General features: G+C 37.1%; 1 protein-coding gene across 1 annotated transcript in view; it reads right to left on the bottom strand.

The window, feature by feature from the left end:
* Nucleotides 1-16,216, bottom strand: part of ADGB (androglobin) — a 108,410-nt gene that overhangs the window by 72,542 nt on the left and 19,652 nt on the right. The window contains 6 exon segments of the mRNA XM_058835712.1: nucleotides 3,972-4,180; nucleotides 6,086-6,172; nucleotides 7,418-7,557; nucleotides 9,983-10,165; nucleotides 11,463-11,534; nucleotides 13,724-13,816. Coding sequence (XP_058691695.1) covers nucleotides 3,972-4,180; nucleotides 6,086-6,172; nucleotides 7,418-7,557; nucleotides 9,983-10,165; nucleotides 11,463-11,534; nucleotides 13,724-13,816 — 784 coding nt within the window.

Genomic DNA, 16,216 nt, shown 5'->3' with positions numbered 1-16,216 from the left:
CCCCTAAAAGCCGAGCCGAAACCCGGATCTGGAGCCGGGGCCGGAGTCGTGGCGAGCATTCCCCCCCCCCACACCCATCCAAAGTGCCGACCAAAAAGCTGCGGGGGAGGGGGGGGGAGAGCCCAAGCCCCCCTTTCGCTCGCGCGCGCGCGCCCTATGAGCTCCTTTCTTCTGTGCCGCGGGAAGCGGCACGAAACCGCGGAGCCCGCGCGGACGCCCCTGCTCCCCCCGCGCGTGTGCACCCCGCGCGGAGCGAGCCACAAGGGGCGGCGCGGAGCCGCGGGACCTGCACAACACCCCTGCTGCCCCGCGCTCGCCCGCGCTCCAGCGGGGAAGCGGCGGGGAGGACGGGGACCGAACTTCGCTCCCCCTCGCGCCTGTCAGTGCGGCCCGCGCGCGCGCGGACCGTGCTACAGGTGCCGAGCCGGGTTCTGCCAGCCTTGTGCTGCCAGGTTCTCCTGTGAACCCGAGCCGCCCCGCGAGACGGTGCCGAGGCTCGAGCAGTGCCCCGGCCAGCACGCGTTCCCCCCGCCTTGTAGGGGGTGAACCGCACCAAAGTCCTGCAATTCCTGCGAGACCAAAATTTGCTCACTTTATACCACTTTAGTGTTCTTTTAAACTACTATATTGACAAGTTAGACTGTCAGTTTGAACAGACTAACAATGCTTTGTATTAGTTCACTGAGTTAAGGATATTTGACTCAACCGTGAAATCCTTGCAAGGAAAACAATCTTTAAACATCAAAATCATAAACCAAAATTCCAAATTAATATCCATTCCAATATCTAGTAAAAAAAAAAAAAAAACACTTGTGCCGTGTTTGTTCTCCCTCCTGCAAGGGCCCAGCAGGATGTTACAAACACTGTACATTTTTTATTTTTTTCCTAAATCAAAAGGGTGAGTTGTGGAGGCTAGCTTTGGAGCAAGCTGCAGGCCCCATGGCCTGCCAGCCCTGCCTGAGAAGCTAGCCTGGGAAATTCATGGGAGGATTCAAAACAATCCTCAAAGACAGAAAACAGCCTGCAGGTGCTGTTTTCTGATTCCCGTGTTTTCCTTGCAGGAGAAGGTCAGGGGGTGGTAAACCCCACTGACCAATGATGGTAATGTAGTACTTTACTAACCAATAAGAGTTTCCTTTCTGTACTCTTCACGAACTAGTCTATATAACATGACTGAAGCAATAAACTAGAGATTCTCTCCTGTTCTGACTCCCTTGAGAGTCCGTGTCGTTCTTTCCGCCGTTCCCAATTAGAACGACAGTCAGGGGCCACTAGGAACACAGCAAGGGAGAAACCCCAGGGGCTCAAACCCAACCAGAACTCTGGGGCTGCCACCCCACCAGGGTCTGGGGTGGGGTGACTCTTCCAGGGCTCACAGGGCCCAGCCCCTGAGACAGAGTTTTAAAATTTACATTTCCTGGGCTTAAAGCCACGCCTCTCACTTTAACAATGCTTATCTGAAACTAATCTTTGTCTCCCTCAGTGGGAGCACCTCACAGTATTCAATCTCAACCTGCCCCCTGTGAGTTTAAAGCCATTCACTCGATCTATCGCTACATGCCCTTGTAAAAAGTCCCTCTTCAACTCTCTGGTAGGCCCCCTTTAGGCACTGGAAGGGGCTCTAAGGACTCCCTGAAGCCTTCTCTTCTGCAGACTGAACCGGACAATCCCAGCTCTCTGACTGCCCTCACAGGAAAGGTTCTCCAGCCCTCTGATCATCTTAGTGGCCCTCCTCTGGACTCGTTCCAACAGGTCCATGTCTTTCTTGTCCTGGGACCCCAGAGCTGGATGCTGCACTCCAGGTTGGGGTCTCACGAGAGCAGAGTAGAGAGGGAGACTCACCTTCCTCATGCTGCTGGCTACACTGCTTTAGATGGAGCCTAGGATACAATTGCCTTTCTGGGCCGTAAGCACACATTGTTGGCTCATGTACTGGCTCTCATCCACCCGATCCCCTGTGTCCTTCTCTACAGGGCTGCTCTCAGTTCCACTTCCAGTCGGTACTCATGCCTCAGATTGTCTCAATCCAGATGCAGCACCTTGCACTTGGACTTTCTGAACCTCATTAGATTCTCATGGGTCCAATTCTCAAGTTTGTCCTTTTTGGATGGCATTCTGTTCCTTTTGGTCAACTGCACAACACAGCTTCACAGCCTCACAGAATCACAGAATGGTTGAAGTTGGAAGGGACCACAGTGGGTCATCTGGTCCACCATCCCTGCTTTACCAGGGCCATACTAGAGCACAGGATTGTATCCAGACAGTTCTTGAATATCTCAAGTTTAAAGCCATTCCCAGTGAGGGAGAATCTGCAACCTCTCTGGGCAACATGTTCCACTGCTTGGTCACTCACACAGTAAAGAAGTTCTTCCTCATGTTCAGCTGGAGCTAACTGTGCACCAATTTCTGCCCATTGCCTCTTTTCCTATTGCTCAGCACCATGGAGCAGAGCCTGGCTTCATCTTCTTGGAACCCACCTTTTAGATACTTAAACACATTGATGAGGCCCCCTCTCAGTTGTCTGTTCTCGAAGCTGAACAGACCCAGCTTCCTCCTCCTTTTCTCATAAGAGATGCTCCAGTCTCCCAAACATCTTCACTGCCCTCTCTGCTGGACTCGTTCAGGAGCTCCACGTCTCTAATATGCTAAAGAGTCCAGGACTGGACACAGCATTCCAAATGCAGACTGAATAAAGGGACAGGACCAGCTCCCTCTGTCCTGACGGCAATGCTTATCCTAATGTATCCCAGGACATCCTTGGACCCCCAGTGCACACTGCTGACTCAGGGACAGCTTGTTGTCCATCAAGACCCCTGGGTCCTTATCTCTCATGGTGGCATAGGGATGGCTTTGTGGCTTTTGATGGCATCCAAACATTAATCCCAAATGTCAACAAAGCTTTTGGCTGAACAAAGTTTTCAGCCTCAGAGCTGGAGACTACAGATCTGTATTGTGACACAATGGTTCCCTGATTCTTAACTATTTCAGTTACCAATAGAATTTTTAAGTCTTAGGCAAGATTAAGTTTACTTAGTTTTTTGGGAAAAAAATAGCAACACCCTGTTAGATGAATGACAGAGCTGTTCCCAGTGGCATGTCCATTTCAAACCCTGAAATATCAACCACACTGATGACTGGGTCAAAATTATAGCAGGATTTCCTAAGAAGAGAGAATACTACCTCAGCCAGGTATCTTCTAAGACTTTTATAACATTTTTGACATTGGGACATATTATTGGGGATTCAAAGTGAGGAAGTCAGAGATTTTTCCAAAAATCTAGGAAGAAATAGAAATTTTAGCATATGATTTGTACTCTCCAAAGGCATGAGAAGTGTTGTGAAATTGTACCCATGCCTTCAAGTTAAAAAAAACAACTAAGAAAACTCTGTCTTAAATAAAAACAATGAAGAATAATATACTGGAACAAACAAGTTTCTAAATCTATGTTTTTTTTCATTTAAATGTAAATAGGATTAGCAGCTCTTGAAGGAAATGATTGCCTATACCTAGCAGCATAAAAGAAAAGTTGCAATAAATAAAAATGCAGGTAGACATTAGAATATATTTGTCATAACTCTGTAAGTAATCACACTTTACAACACCCATTATGAAATGTATAATTAATTGATGGCTAGAGAAGTGTTTCTTTGGAGAAACTCTGATCTCTCTGATTGATATCTTTCTGCAAGGATCCAGACTTTAAAGAAATGGCTGTGACATGGAGCTGAAAAAATCTCCACCAGAAAGAGAAGCTATTTTTATAAAATAAAAGACAAGTACTGCTTTTAATGAGATCTATAGCTAAACAAAAAGTATTTTGAATTTATATCATTGCAACATGTTCAGTGAAACAACAAACCCACAGAGTTGTATGTGGCAATATATGCAAAACATACTTATTTGAAACAGAGATGATGTTAACCTTATTTATGCTTGGCCTACAGAGATTAGACTGTGTGAAATTACAGACCTTTGGTAATGTTATTGGTTGTCTCTGTTTTCTCAGTTGTATCTGTCAGCTTATTCCTAGATGAAACTTCACTTTTTAACTCTGAGTCTCTGGTCTCTTCTGTTTTTGTGTCATCCTGAATAATGTCAAGTTCTGGAGCCTTCTCTGGCAACTTGAATTCTGGCACAATCTCTTTCAAAAAGTCCCAAACTTTGTCCAAGTATTCAGGCCTTTAAGAGAAAATACAAATGTATATGTCAATGGTAGGGACATTTCCAATAAGAGAAGAAAGTGTGATTTTCATTTAGACAGCACTATACCACAACTGACAGTCCAACTCCAAAAAATGCTACTGGGTTATTTTAGTAGATAGAACACACTCTGTATCAGAAATATTTGTTGAGACAGCTTATGGAAAGACCCATAAAAAAATGAGATGGTGATTAGAGATGCATGCAAATCAAGCATCCTTTCTCAAGATTTTTAGCAGATACAAGTTGTGGCAGAGAAACCTGCAGATCACTTTAAAACTACACCGTATAATACTGTGATTCTAGCTCTGTATATTAAAAAGCTTCCCAAAGGTACTTCCAAACTGGAAAGTTTTTGACATGACATAACAGTTGTAGTCATGGTTTTCCACAGAAACTCAGGGATTCCAGAAATAATCTCAAACAGGGTCATGAATGAGTTTCATGCAAGCTAAATGCATTCAACATTTTTTTTTTAGATAAAAAAAGTGATTGTAAAATCAGCTAAAGTCATCTTACACTAACTATCCCAAAGACTCTGTAGTATCCACTTTTTCATATTCCATGATATAATACCTTTGTACTAAGTGAATACTGGTTTTGTCGTTGAAGTTGTAAAATTAACTATAGAAAGAAATAAAATTTAGGCTACTTAGATTTTTAAGTCTATGAACTACTACTGTAGGACACAAATATATCAAAGACCTAAACTGCAAGTATAGCTTGAAACATAAAAATTACTGAAAAATAGAATAAAATATTCTTTGACTGAAATTATTTAATAGTGCAATACGGTTATAAATAAACAATTATATCTAAATAAATTATATATAAAACATAACTATTTGTTATCTATATATTCATTTGAATGTAGATATCAAAAAGCAAAAAGGTGCAACTCAAAAGAAAAAGTCTAAATATTTAGTGTTGGTATCTGGGTAATTCATTTAGTAAAAAGAATGCCAAGCTGAAAAGTCAGAATATTTTTCTTTAAAAATAAAAAATGAACATAAAACACACAGGAAACAAGAAAAACATTATTGTAGGTAGGAAACACTATTTTTGAAACTAAAAGTCTGCCAACTGTTACAATTTAAAGGGCAGGAATGTAGATGCTAAATGCAAAAAGCAGGCAGGGAGCACAGTGTCTGTGTGGAACCAAGTCACACAAGGTTCTCACTCTGGCCTGAGAAAGCATAAGGAGGAATCTAAACAGTCCTTGGAGAAGGACAACAACCTTTTGCAGGTGTTGTTTAGACCTTTGTTTACTTGCAAGAAACAGTCAACGGTGATGTTCCTCTTGACCAATGATAGTGATGTGTTGGTTTAATGACCAATGAGAGTTTTATCTCTTGGACCTTCTCGGACCTGTCTATAAATGAAGATCAGTGATAACAAACTTGCTGTCTTGTTCAATCCACAAGAGAGTCTGTGTCGTACTTCTCATTGTTCATAATATAGTGTGACACAGAAACCGTACTAGCTGATGTTGATTACTTCCAAATTCATGACATACATTTTCTATGGTATATACAGATATAAAATTATTATTATCAGCAGACATTTTGCAACTGCATACTAAATGAAACATAGGTTTCTCTAACCTTGTTATCATCACACTATTTAATATTAGTTAAATTAATTTTATGAAGAATGGACATCAGCATGATAAATATCTTTACAAGAAACTGTATGACTTACAAAGAAAAACACAATAAAATTGCATTTCTCAAAGGTACATTTTTCAAGTGCCTGAATTATAAACCATTCACTTTCCAAAACTGATGGTGAAGGACTTTCAGGGCTCAGATTTATTTTTCATAATGCCTTATAGAATTAAATATTAAACAACTAACACATAAATTGCTTAATATAAGAACTTACTGGAGAGGAATAACTTCTGGTATCCATCCAGTCAATGTTTGTAGAACTGTAAATTCCTCCATCTCTCTTTTTCCATTTTCATGTATACTATAAGAAAAAATCAGACATTTTACAATTATAATGTAACCAACTACATTAAACTCTGTAGTCTACATTGCTTTCTGTAGGATTAAGACCATACACAGAATAGTTTGATGAAAAACAAGTCATTACTTGCAATTTTAGGAATTTTCCGAACCACTGCTGACTACTCCCCTACAAAGTCAATGCCTTTGTATCAGGTCCATTATTTCAGTATTAATTTTTCCTCTGGTACAATGGCATTTTTTTCAACTTTTTTAGCAAGCATACTATTTATACTTGCACACAGCTGCAGGGCTGGAGACGTGGGTTTGAAATCCCTTGCACTGAAACAGGGATATGATTCTACAGCTTGCATTTCCTAAAGCAGCTTCTCTAACCCCCAGGTTATTCTGAATAAGCTGGTTCTACTTCCACTCTAGCAAAGTTGACTCTTTCAAACCGACACTTGGTTACCCTCTGAAGAGATTTCATGAGAGGACCAAAGCCAGAGATGCCAGCATTTGTATGGTTAACCCTTGTGCTTTGGAGAAATACAGTATTTCAATCACATTTCTGCAAACAAGTTTCCTAACAGGCAGCTCTAGGCAACTCCTTAGCCTGTGTAAACATACTTTAGATGACTCTTCCATCAAACATAACTTGGCATGAAGAGAACAGGGAAGCTTCACTACCCAGATGAGTGTTTTGAATTATTTTCTCAAGTTTATTCATTTAAACTCTTGGTGTTTATTACTCATTTCATAGGAGCCTGTAGCCATAATTGTCAATCACTGCATTATAGGCCACCTTCTACTTTTCTGGTCAGTTCTATGGAGGTGATTATTGTACACAATAGAACAACTGTAGCAAAGGTATCAAAAGCAGCTCACAAAACTCTACTTTCAATATTGGTTGAGTCAATACTAGTCAAGGCTGACAATAACAATTTCATTAAGAGTTCACAGGTACTTCTGTTTGGTAGAAAGTCATATGTGAAGTTTTCAGGAATAATGTCAAACAAATGAAGCAAATAATGAGAGTACTCTAGTTTCTTTGTAAGTTTTCTGTGCATAAATTTACAAACACATCCAGAAAGGAAACCCTGCACATTCTGTAGCTATAGAGGATTTTGTTTTAGTGATTTGCAGTGCCAGCTTTTGGAAGTATATAATTGTCATTATAAAATATTTCCTATGTATACTAAATCAACCTTTTGCTATTACCATGTGACTTCACAATACAAACCAAAAGTGAGATGACAAAACATACCTCGTATTTGCTAACTTAATGATACCTTTGGACAGCAACATTGGCCAAAGTTCATTTTGGCAGGTTGTAGCTGGTAATAACAAATTCTCCTCTTCATCGAAAGGCATAGTGTCGTCCACAGTGATCTTCCTCCAACAACCCTGTGACAGGGAAAGGAGGAAAAAAGCAGAAGGAAAAAAATTAGTTTGAGGGCTGACAAGTTAAGAGTATGTAAGATAACTTTCTTTTCCAAGGACCCAATTCTACTGTAACTTGCTTTACATCACAGATGGCTTTAAAGGAAGTTCTTACATAATAAATGAGAAGCATGGAAACAGCATTCATAGCACTTTATTACTGATCTGACTTATTTGTTTCAGAGATTAATCTAATTGCTGCTATTTCCAAATGTATTTAATCTCATATATGTAGTACAGCATGTGCATGCATTCATTGTCATTTCTTCAGCTGCCATGACAGATGTCTGAGAAACACTGATGATTAAAAAAAGGCTTAACCAAGATAGCAGCTTTTTAAATGCCTCTTTAGGTCTCAGTCTGGAAAATACTAGTGATACAAGCAGTCCCTTTTGCTTCCTAAAAACTACCTGGGGATGTTGACTGCAGTTAGTCTCCTGTTAAGCATTACAATAAAAAAAAATACCTCTCTTTCCTGGATAAGAAACAAACAGGTAAGACGAAGTACAGACATCTCCAATACCAGATACTTCATTACTAAATTGAGCTAGTATTCCACAAAATAATCTTGTCAACAGTTCTCAAAATAAAAGTCTCTGTCCTAGTGATGAAGATACAATAGAAAATAGCAAGTACTTCTATTAATTTACCCACAAAATGATGAAGAATGACCAAAACACTGAAGTGTCCCCCATGTGCTATTGGAGAGTGCAAAATTACTGTTCTCTTCTTGCAGCTAAACTATGGATTCAAGCTGAAATGACAGCTGATTAATGCTATGAATTCTATAGGCCTAAGGAGAAAACAAATTTAGGCCAGAGGGCAAAGATATTAAAAAAGCATAAAAGAAGCTTTTTGTGATAAGAACCATTTTGTGACAACCAAAACAAAATATTTAAATTTCCCTAGTTTGAAAAGGACCTAGTCAGTGATATGATCCCATACCTCCTCTTCTAATAATTGCTGAAGCATACTAGGTAGGGAGAACAGTACAAGATAATAAGTAAAGGAAAAGAAAGTAAAGAAATTTAAAAAAAATGTGGGACAGGCCCACAGATGGAAAAAAAGTGAGAAAAAAATTCACAGTTCAATAAGCCTCAGGAACGCAAAGTGAAAGTAGAATGTGGGGTATAATTTATATATTGTGCCAATTATGTGAAAAAATATTATCCACAGGTTTGATGTCATACACAACAATACCTTCAGGACTCAATGCAGAATATTAGTGATATCAGTTCATTATTCCTCCACTTTTTTCCCTCTTTTTCATTTAATTTTCTACTTTCTCCTTTCTCTTTTGTAAAATACAGCTGTATACCCAGAGGGGGAAAAATTGAATACAATTTTTTGTATTCAGGTCCAAACCAAAAAAAAAATGACAAATGTGACAAAAAGCGACAAAAGTGACTAAGAAAATGAAGCACACTGGTGACTCTTGGATATGCTTTAAAATGTAGTCTTTTATCACATGACTACATAGTATCTGCAGCATTAAATTCACACACAGAATAATGTCCTCTGCTGAGGAAATTGAACAACACAATTTATGCCTTCTCAAACTCATTTAACCCATTTCTATATGAATATAAGTTATTCCACATGTGGAGGCAGTAGTAAGGAATGAGGAAAGCACAGACTTGTAAATCTGGTAGGTGTTCCCCTTGCAGAGAAGGTCACTTTCAAGTTTTTGTTTCAACTGGTAGGCTCAAAAATATTTTCAACTTTGGGCAACTTCAAGTTTAATAGGGTTAGTTATAGGTCTTAGCATGCAGTGATATTTCTGTTTCCAAAAGACAAATGTAATTAAAATAACTCCAACAACATAGATAACTTTTAGATGTCAATTCTTTTATATGTCATTATTTCTTTATTAAAATGAGGTTCAATATGCAATTAAGTGTTCCCTGTCGACTGCCAACTCTGTTAAAAGTTATTCTCTGTTATCTTTAGAAATCCTTTTGGATGTTCTAGTTTTACCAGAAAATGGCTCTCACACTGGAAGTATCTATCTTTAAATACACTTAGATACAAGTATCTCTGTAAGGTCAGTCAACTGAATTACTTAAACATAAAAAAACCCAAACTTATAGCCTAATACACCAGGGGTGTGGGTCACACATCTCACTCTACTAAGCATTTGCATCAAACTTACAAAACTACAAAAATTAAATATTGCCTTTTCAAGTAATAAGACTTTCATCAAGCCAAAAATTGTACAAAAATCACATGAACTGTAAGAGGCATTTTAATTAACAAACATCAACAATTTTTCAGTTTTTCTACTCCTAAAAATCTATGTATTTTCAATAATAAAATACATGTCCACTAACCATTAAAATTTGCTATGCTAGCTGCATCATATTTTATATTGTTGGAGGAAGCAACTCACCATCCAATAAAGTTTCAATACATATTTTCCAAATTTATTGTACAGCGGTATGTGTTCCTTGGTAGCTTTACATAAGGCATAAATGTGTTCCCAAGGTTTCCAATCAAGCGTCTCACTATTTAAGGAATTTTCATTATATATCCTCCAGACAGCATAGATTTCACTTACAATCCATCTCATCAGCTAAAACAAGAGAAAAATAGATAAAAAATTCTTTTCAAATAATATATTTTTGAAAAAAAAGGTCTAGTTATATTATAATGATCAAAGAATAAAACAGATTCTCTTGTAAATAAAAAAGTGACATAAGAATATAGCTATGGTATAATGGAAAAATTAATTTCGCTGTTACAACTTCTCTTAAAATCACTACAATACCTATCTACAATAGCACAAGACTTCATGAAACTAAGTGAAGGTACAGTATTAATAAAGGTATTCATCATTTAACAAAGACAAATTATGAAATATGATCTTAAAATAAATTATGTTACAGAACTTGCAAGTTGTCACTTGTTTAATTGCTTATTAAAAGCCAGCTGCTAAAAATTAGTCTTGCCTTTAATAGTCATTATTTGTACTCAGTTAAAGAAATCATAAATTATTAAAAGTACTTAGTAATTTTTAAGACTCAAAATAACAGTTTTAACTAATCATGCTTTACACGTGTTTTTATAATATGCAGATTTCTGATGCATGCCATACTTTCATGAGTATTACTGAACTGTTACAATGATTTATACAAACTGGAATGAAAAAAAGCTTTTACTACAAGACACTTGCCCTAAAATTAATTAGTAGTTCTGTGGATGCTCCAAGAAACTTATCCTAAAATAAATTAGTGGTTTTGTAGACTTCAAAATTTACATGACCTGTCTTCTGGTGTTTCCTCCCTTATATCTCTGGTGCTGAATTTTAAATATGCATTAACATACTGAATGAAATAGAAATTATTATGTCATTATATTCAGTAAGGCACTCAGATGCCATGGTTCCACCTGGTTTATATTTTCCCAAGACCTGCAGAAATTCAGTAAACATTCATTTTAAAGCAATAAATTCTGGAGAGATGGAAAAGACTGTCTAGGTCACAGATATTTGCACACACATGCAGGCCCACTAGGACTTCCAGAAAGTTTGAATACAAAATATGAATCCTTTCTAACATATCCTTTATTTACTCTTTTTGTTAGACAATATTATCCAGTAGTAATTACCTTAGTTCATAGACTGCATATGTACGTTTTTTAAAAGTTTGGAAAACCTCCTACCATCACTGATTTTTCAAATTCTGAAAAAGGTAAACTGTATAATAATCTAGATAATTTCTTCACCTTATCCCCTACATTCTTTTTCCACTTAAAAAATATCTCACAATTAATTTCTTCTTTGTAGGAATTTGGGGTGAAATTCAAAAAGTTAAAGAAATATAAGAAAAAGGAAATTTTTTTTAAAGGGACATTAATTTATTTCCACCTACCTCACAACAAAATATGTGCTCATTTGCTGAAACAAGGTCAAATGAGGTTTCATTTTGGACTACCACAGGAACCTAGTAGAGAGTAAATTAGTTAGGTCCATAGCTAAATTATCTGGAAAAAATGAAAATAACATTAGCATCTAACTGCAGTGAACATGCAAATGTTGGACATCTGGCAAACATTCATTACACATTTGAAAACTAGAAGTGATCATGTAGATGTTTTGATATTTCTTAATATAACTTCCTTAAAATATAAGTCCAGAATTCTTAAAAAAATTATTATTTTTACCAGAAGATTTAAAGAATATCAAATTTAATAATCACATAAGTAAATTGAGATGCTCTTAATTTCTTAAGATGTTTGAGGTTCTGCATTTAAATCATGATTATAATACTGTCTCATACTTGGACATTCCCTTAGCCACCCACCAGGGTTCACAGGGTTCAGTTAGACAGTGCTATTGTCTGAGCAGTAACTTTATCAAACCTTTGGCTGCATTACATAGTGTTCATGACTATTTCCCTCTTGTACAGCCCATTTCCTTTTTTTAAGCAGTTTAGTAATAACAGACTGGGATTGCAGTTTATTGAACTAAACGTATCTGTGCCTCTCATCACATATTGGTGTTCTCGATTCTTTGCTTACCACACTAAATAGGCATGTTTATGCTTTCTTTTATAGTTAAAGTGTATCAGGTAACAAATAATTATTAATAGCTTTTCATCACTTGACATTTACTTTTTTTTTTTATATAAAATCTCTGGTAATCATTGCTTCTTGATTCAAAATATTGGACCAGAAGAAGCATCAAAGTTTTAATCAGGTCCTAAAGAAAACAAATGTTTTCTTCATAGTACTCTGGAGATAGATTTTAAAAGCTATTTTTAATTCAGATACATTTTTCCATGACCTTCTGGGCTGCCAGCTCTCTTGCTGTCATCTTTAAGATACCTCCACCCAGTTTATGCATTTTGGCAGCATATCCTATCCAATCTTTTGGTCTCGTCAATTGCTCTTCTGACCTCCCCTTCTTCCTCCATTAAAAATTAAACTTAGATCTGTTTAGTGTCTAGTTAATAAAAAATGGAATTGACAAGCTGACAAAAGAAAAACTGGCAAGCCTGAAAAAGTTGGAAGGGTGGTCCAAGTGTTTGAAAACTTCAATAATTCATCTGAAGTAAATCACGTAAACTCTTAGATTAGTAACAGTATTGGAGAACACTAACCTTTGAAATGGGAGGCTGTTTATTTTCTCTGCAATAAATTTTAAAATTAAACTGAATAACAGCTATGCATAATTTTAAAATGTTATGGTCACCTTGCAGACAAGTGCTGTCAAAGACATGGACATGTACTCTGTGCAGCCCAGAAAAATATGATACTTGAAGTGTAAAAAAGTACTGTAGTTCTGGTAAAGTTGTGTTCATGGTTCCATGACAAATATGAGTACTTCAGACACCTGCTCAAGAGAAGCCTCATTTGGAACATACAGAAATTTTTCTGCCATGACAGTAATTCTTAAATGAGAAAAAAAGAACACAAATTAAAATAGAAAGGCATCTCTCCATCCAGTTGTCTTCCAAATGGACACAGGAGTCAAGAGATGTAGATGTGGGATGATGACACTACCATGATGTTTTGCACCAGGAAGTGCTGGTCAACGGTAGTCTTATCCCATTAATAATGGCTCTCAGATTCTGTATAGTATCATTGAGAATGCTGTTATTACAGCTAACTGTAAAGAATGGAATTAGTATAGTAATCTTATGTCCTTTCAGACACTGAGAAACCCATGCTGTGTGCCATCAAGCAGGCCTCTGATTCATCTATGCAGCATTCTCTGCAGTTTTTGTCTATTTTGGTTTTACTGACCTATGATACAATTTGAGCTATGAAAGGATATTCTTACAAGAAAACAACTCTGCTCACAATTTCTGCTGTAAAATGAAAGGACATTGAAGAACTTGCTGCTGTGGTTACATAAAGCCAAGGAGATGGAGGTGATGTAATTGCCAGTAAGGATCAGGAGCTGCCTGCAGGCTCTGCCATTAGCATCAGCTGTGTGAGCTCATCCTGTGCCCAGGGATTCTAGCCCAGCCAGCCGTGTGTGAGCACACACCTCATCTACACCAGTCTCCAGGAAAGGACTGACTGCGTGGTCAAGTCGCTTTTACCTGTTGATATTTGCTAATTTCACTCTACTTTTCACGAGTTAGGCAATTAGCATTTTTTCATCAGGACCTTGCTTGTTTCTTACCTCTTTTGTTAAAAACTCTTGTGGACGTTTCCATGAATGCACTTTTAAAGATGCTGGCAACCTTATTTTCCCTTCAGGGTCATCAAATCCAGGCTACATGAAATATGCATGAACAAAAATGGACCACTTTTAATAATTACAGTATTGTATCTTCTGTGATATTTAAAATAATAAATTGTTCGGAGCATAATTCACTTAAGGAGCATAAAATAAAGAACTATAAAATAGCATAAAAAAGATTAGTATCTACAACTGAACAAAAGGAGCCCAAAGCCCAATATGAAGATGCAGCACAAAAGCCATCTACAGTGTCCAGAGAAGTTTATGTGGTCTGCACTTTCTAAGAGGTCTGTATGAAATTATTCTCTTTCTTTTCCCCTTTCAGAAAGGTCTCCAAAAAAAGCTTAAATTTTTACGTCAGTTACTCTTCTACAAAGTTATTCCTAATTACTTTTTTTAACTCACTTATTTCTACAGCCTTTTAAGTTGAAGACTGAAATATCTGAAGCAATTTTTAAGACACAAAAAAAGCATGTTCCATGCATTTAGCACTGCTGTATAAACCAAAGAGAACTATAATTATACAGCATGAATTAGCCCACTAAAAAGAGAGGCTCATATAGTTTTCAAACTTGCATTTTTGAGGTGGTGCTTATCCTCCATGTGCACAGAAGGTGTCAGGAAATATGACATCTTGTTTACTTACTGGCACAATGTAGGATGAGGACATGCCTCTGATACAGGGTGTGCTGACTGAGAAGCTAATCAGTTACATGGTTAATGCCTTTTATTTGTGCCTGGATTTTAAACAGCTTTTAGTCATATTATACATTTGTATAATTCTACAATGCACTCTATCTTCTACAGACCAGAGGAAGAGTTGCCAAGAAGAAAAATCTATGATACTTTGAGTCCTTAATGGTTAAAGGAAGGCAAAACAAAGTACATGACAAAAGCATAAAAACCAAGCACAAACTAAAGACTCCCAAATAATCTTTTCCCCATATTTTTTAATTGTTTAATTGTGTAAATTCCTTCAGCATAAAAATTTGTAGCAAGCTATTTCAGTCTGAAGGAAAAAAGATAAACTGGTGGCGAGGGGAGGGAAGGAATGTTTTAGGAATACTTTTTTTTTTTCCTGAAAGCTTAAAGAGTGCCTTGGAGCCTGGGCCATATTAAACTGTATGAATAGAGTTTATATTCTGCTTTCAGACACATCCAACCCTGACTTCATGGCATAACAGGAAAGTTTTGCTCGTAAACTTTAGATAAGTTTAAGAAGTTTAATATCTAAAAGTTTAGATAACTTTTAGATAAACCATAGAAAGGAGGTAAATGGGAATGACAGGACACTATGAAAAGGTTAAAAAAACCCAACAAACCACACCTAGAAAGATACAACGTTTCTTTAGAGTACTAGTGTGAAAAATGCTTAGAAGAAGAATATTGTAGGTCTAGCTAAACTTGTCTGAAAAAAAATCAAGTTTTAACTTATCTTTTATCTAAGGTGGCTATAAGAGGCAAGTGCTAAGTCTCGGGGTTCAAGCTCTAAGGACTGGAGTCTCAACCACAAGTTCTACAGGAAGGACATGAAAGAAATAGGCACAAGAGACAAAGACAAGGCCAAATGCCCAGTCTCAGCAACACAGTTCTCTAAGAGAGGGCATTGTGTACGGATGCTTGGTAACAGACCTTCAGTGTTACAAGGAAAGAGACTGCTTCAGATTGATTTCTTTACCCACACAGGAAAATTGGACTGTTTATATTTGTGTTCCAAGCGTACTCAAAGGTCCTGGATGACATTACTAATTTTGTTTCCAGCTGAAATAACCTATTCAGTGTTGAATTCTGCTTGGATCGAAAGAGGTCACATCACAAAATTCTTTAGGTCTGTAAATTCATCTGCTGTGACTGACATATAATTCCTTTAAACGGTAAAAGCAGCAATGTTTCATACAGCTTGGAGCTGAAGAACTGAAGAGTCCAGTAAACAACTCAGAACACCTCTTGTGCTAAAATAGAAGAAAGGTTTTCAGATATAGTTATTTTGAAGTTTATACATGATAATAATGTCTGGTAGAACTAACAAATTAGTGCTAGATAAATGTTGAGTACAACCCAAAGACACCAAATGTGGTAATGGAAAAGGAGAAGGAAAATTATTTACTTGACAAGTTAATGGCAGTATTTGGTACAGAATGTATACCTTCTCTCAAAACAATACTTTGGCCCCACAGGAGTATAATATAGTCAACCTTGGGATAAGAAAAAAATAATCTAGAACTATATATGGAAACATAAACATAGCACACAAGGACATATTCAGAAGAAACACATGAAAAATGCAGAATTTGCATATAAGATAGATTATAAAGCATGGTATTTAATGCATTTTAAATTTCAATTTAAAATGTGTGGAATGTAATGCATTTTAAATTTCAATTTAAAATGCTGAGTTTAAGAGATTCTTTAAGAAATACATTTACTACTACT

This window comes from Poecile atricapillus, chromosome 3 (assembly GCF_030490865.1).
Source record: "Poecile atricapillus isolate bPoeAtr1 chromosome 3, bPoeAtr1.hap1, whole genome shotgun sequence".
Taxonomy (NCBI): domain Eukaryota; kingdom Metazoa; phylum Chordata; class Aves; order Passeriformes; family Paridae; genus Poecile; species Poecile atricapillus.
Note: the sequence above shows the minus strand (reverse complement) of the source record. Positions and strands in the feature narration are given on the sequence as shown.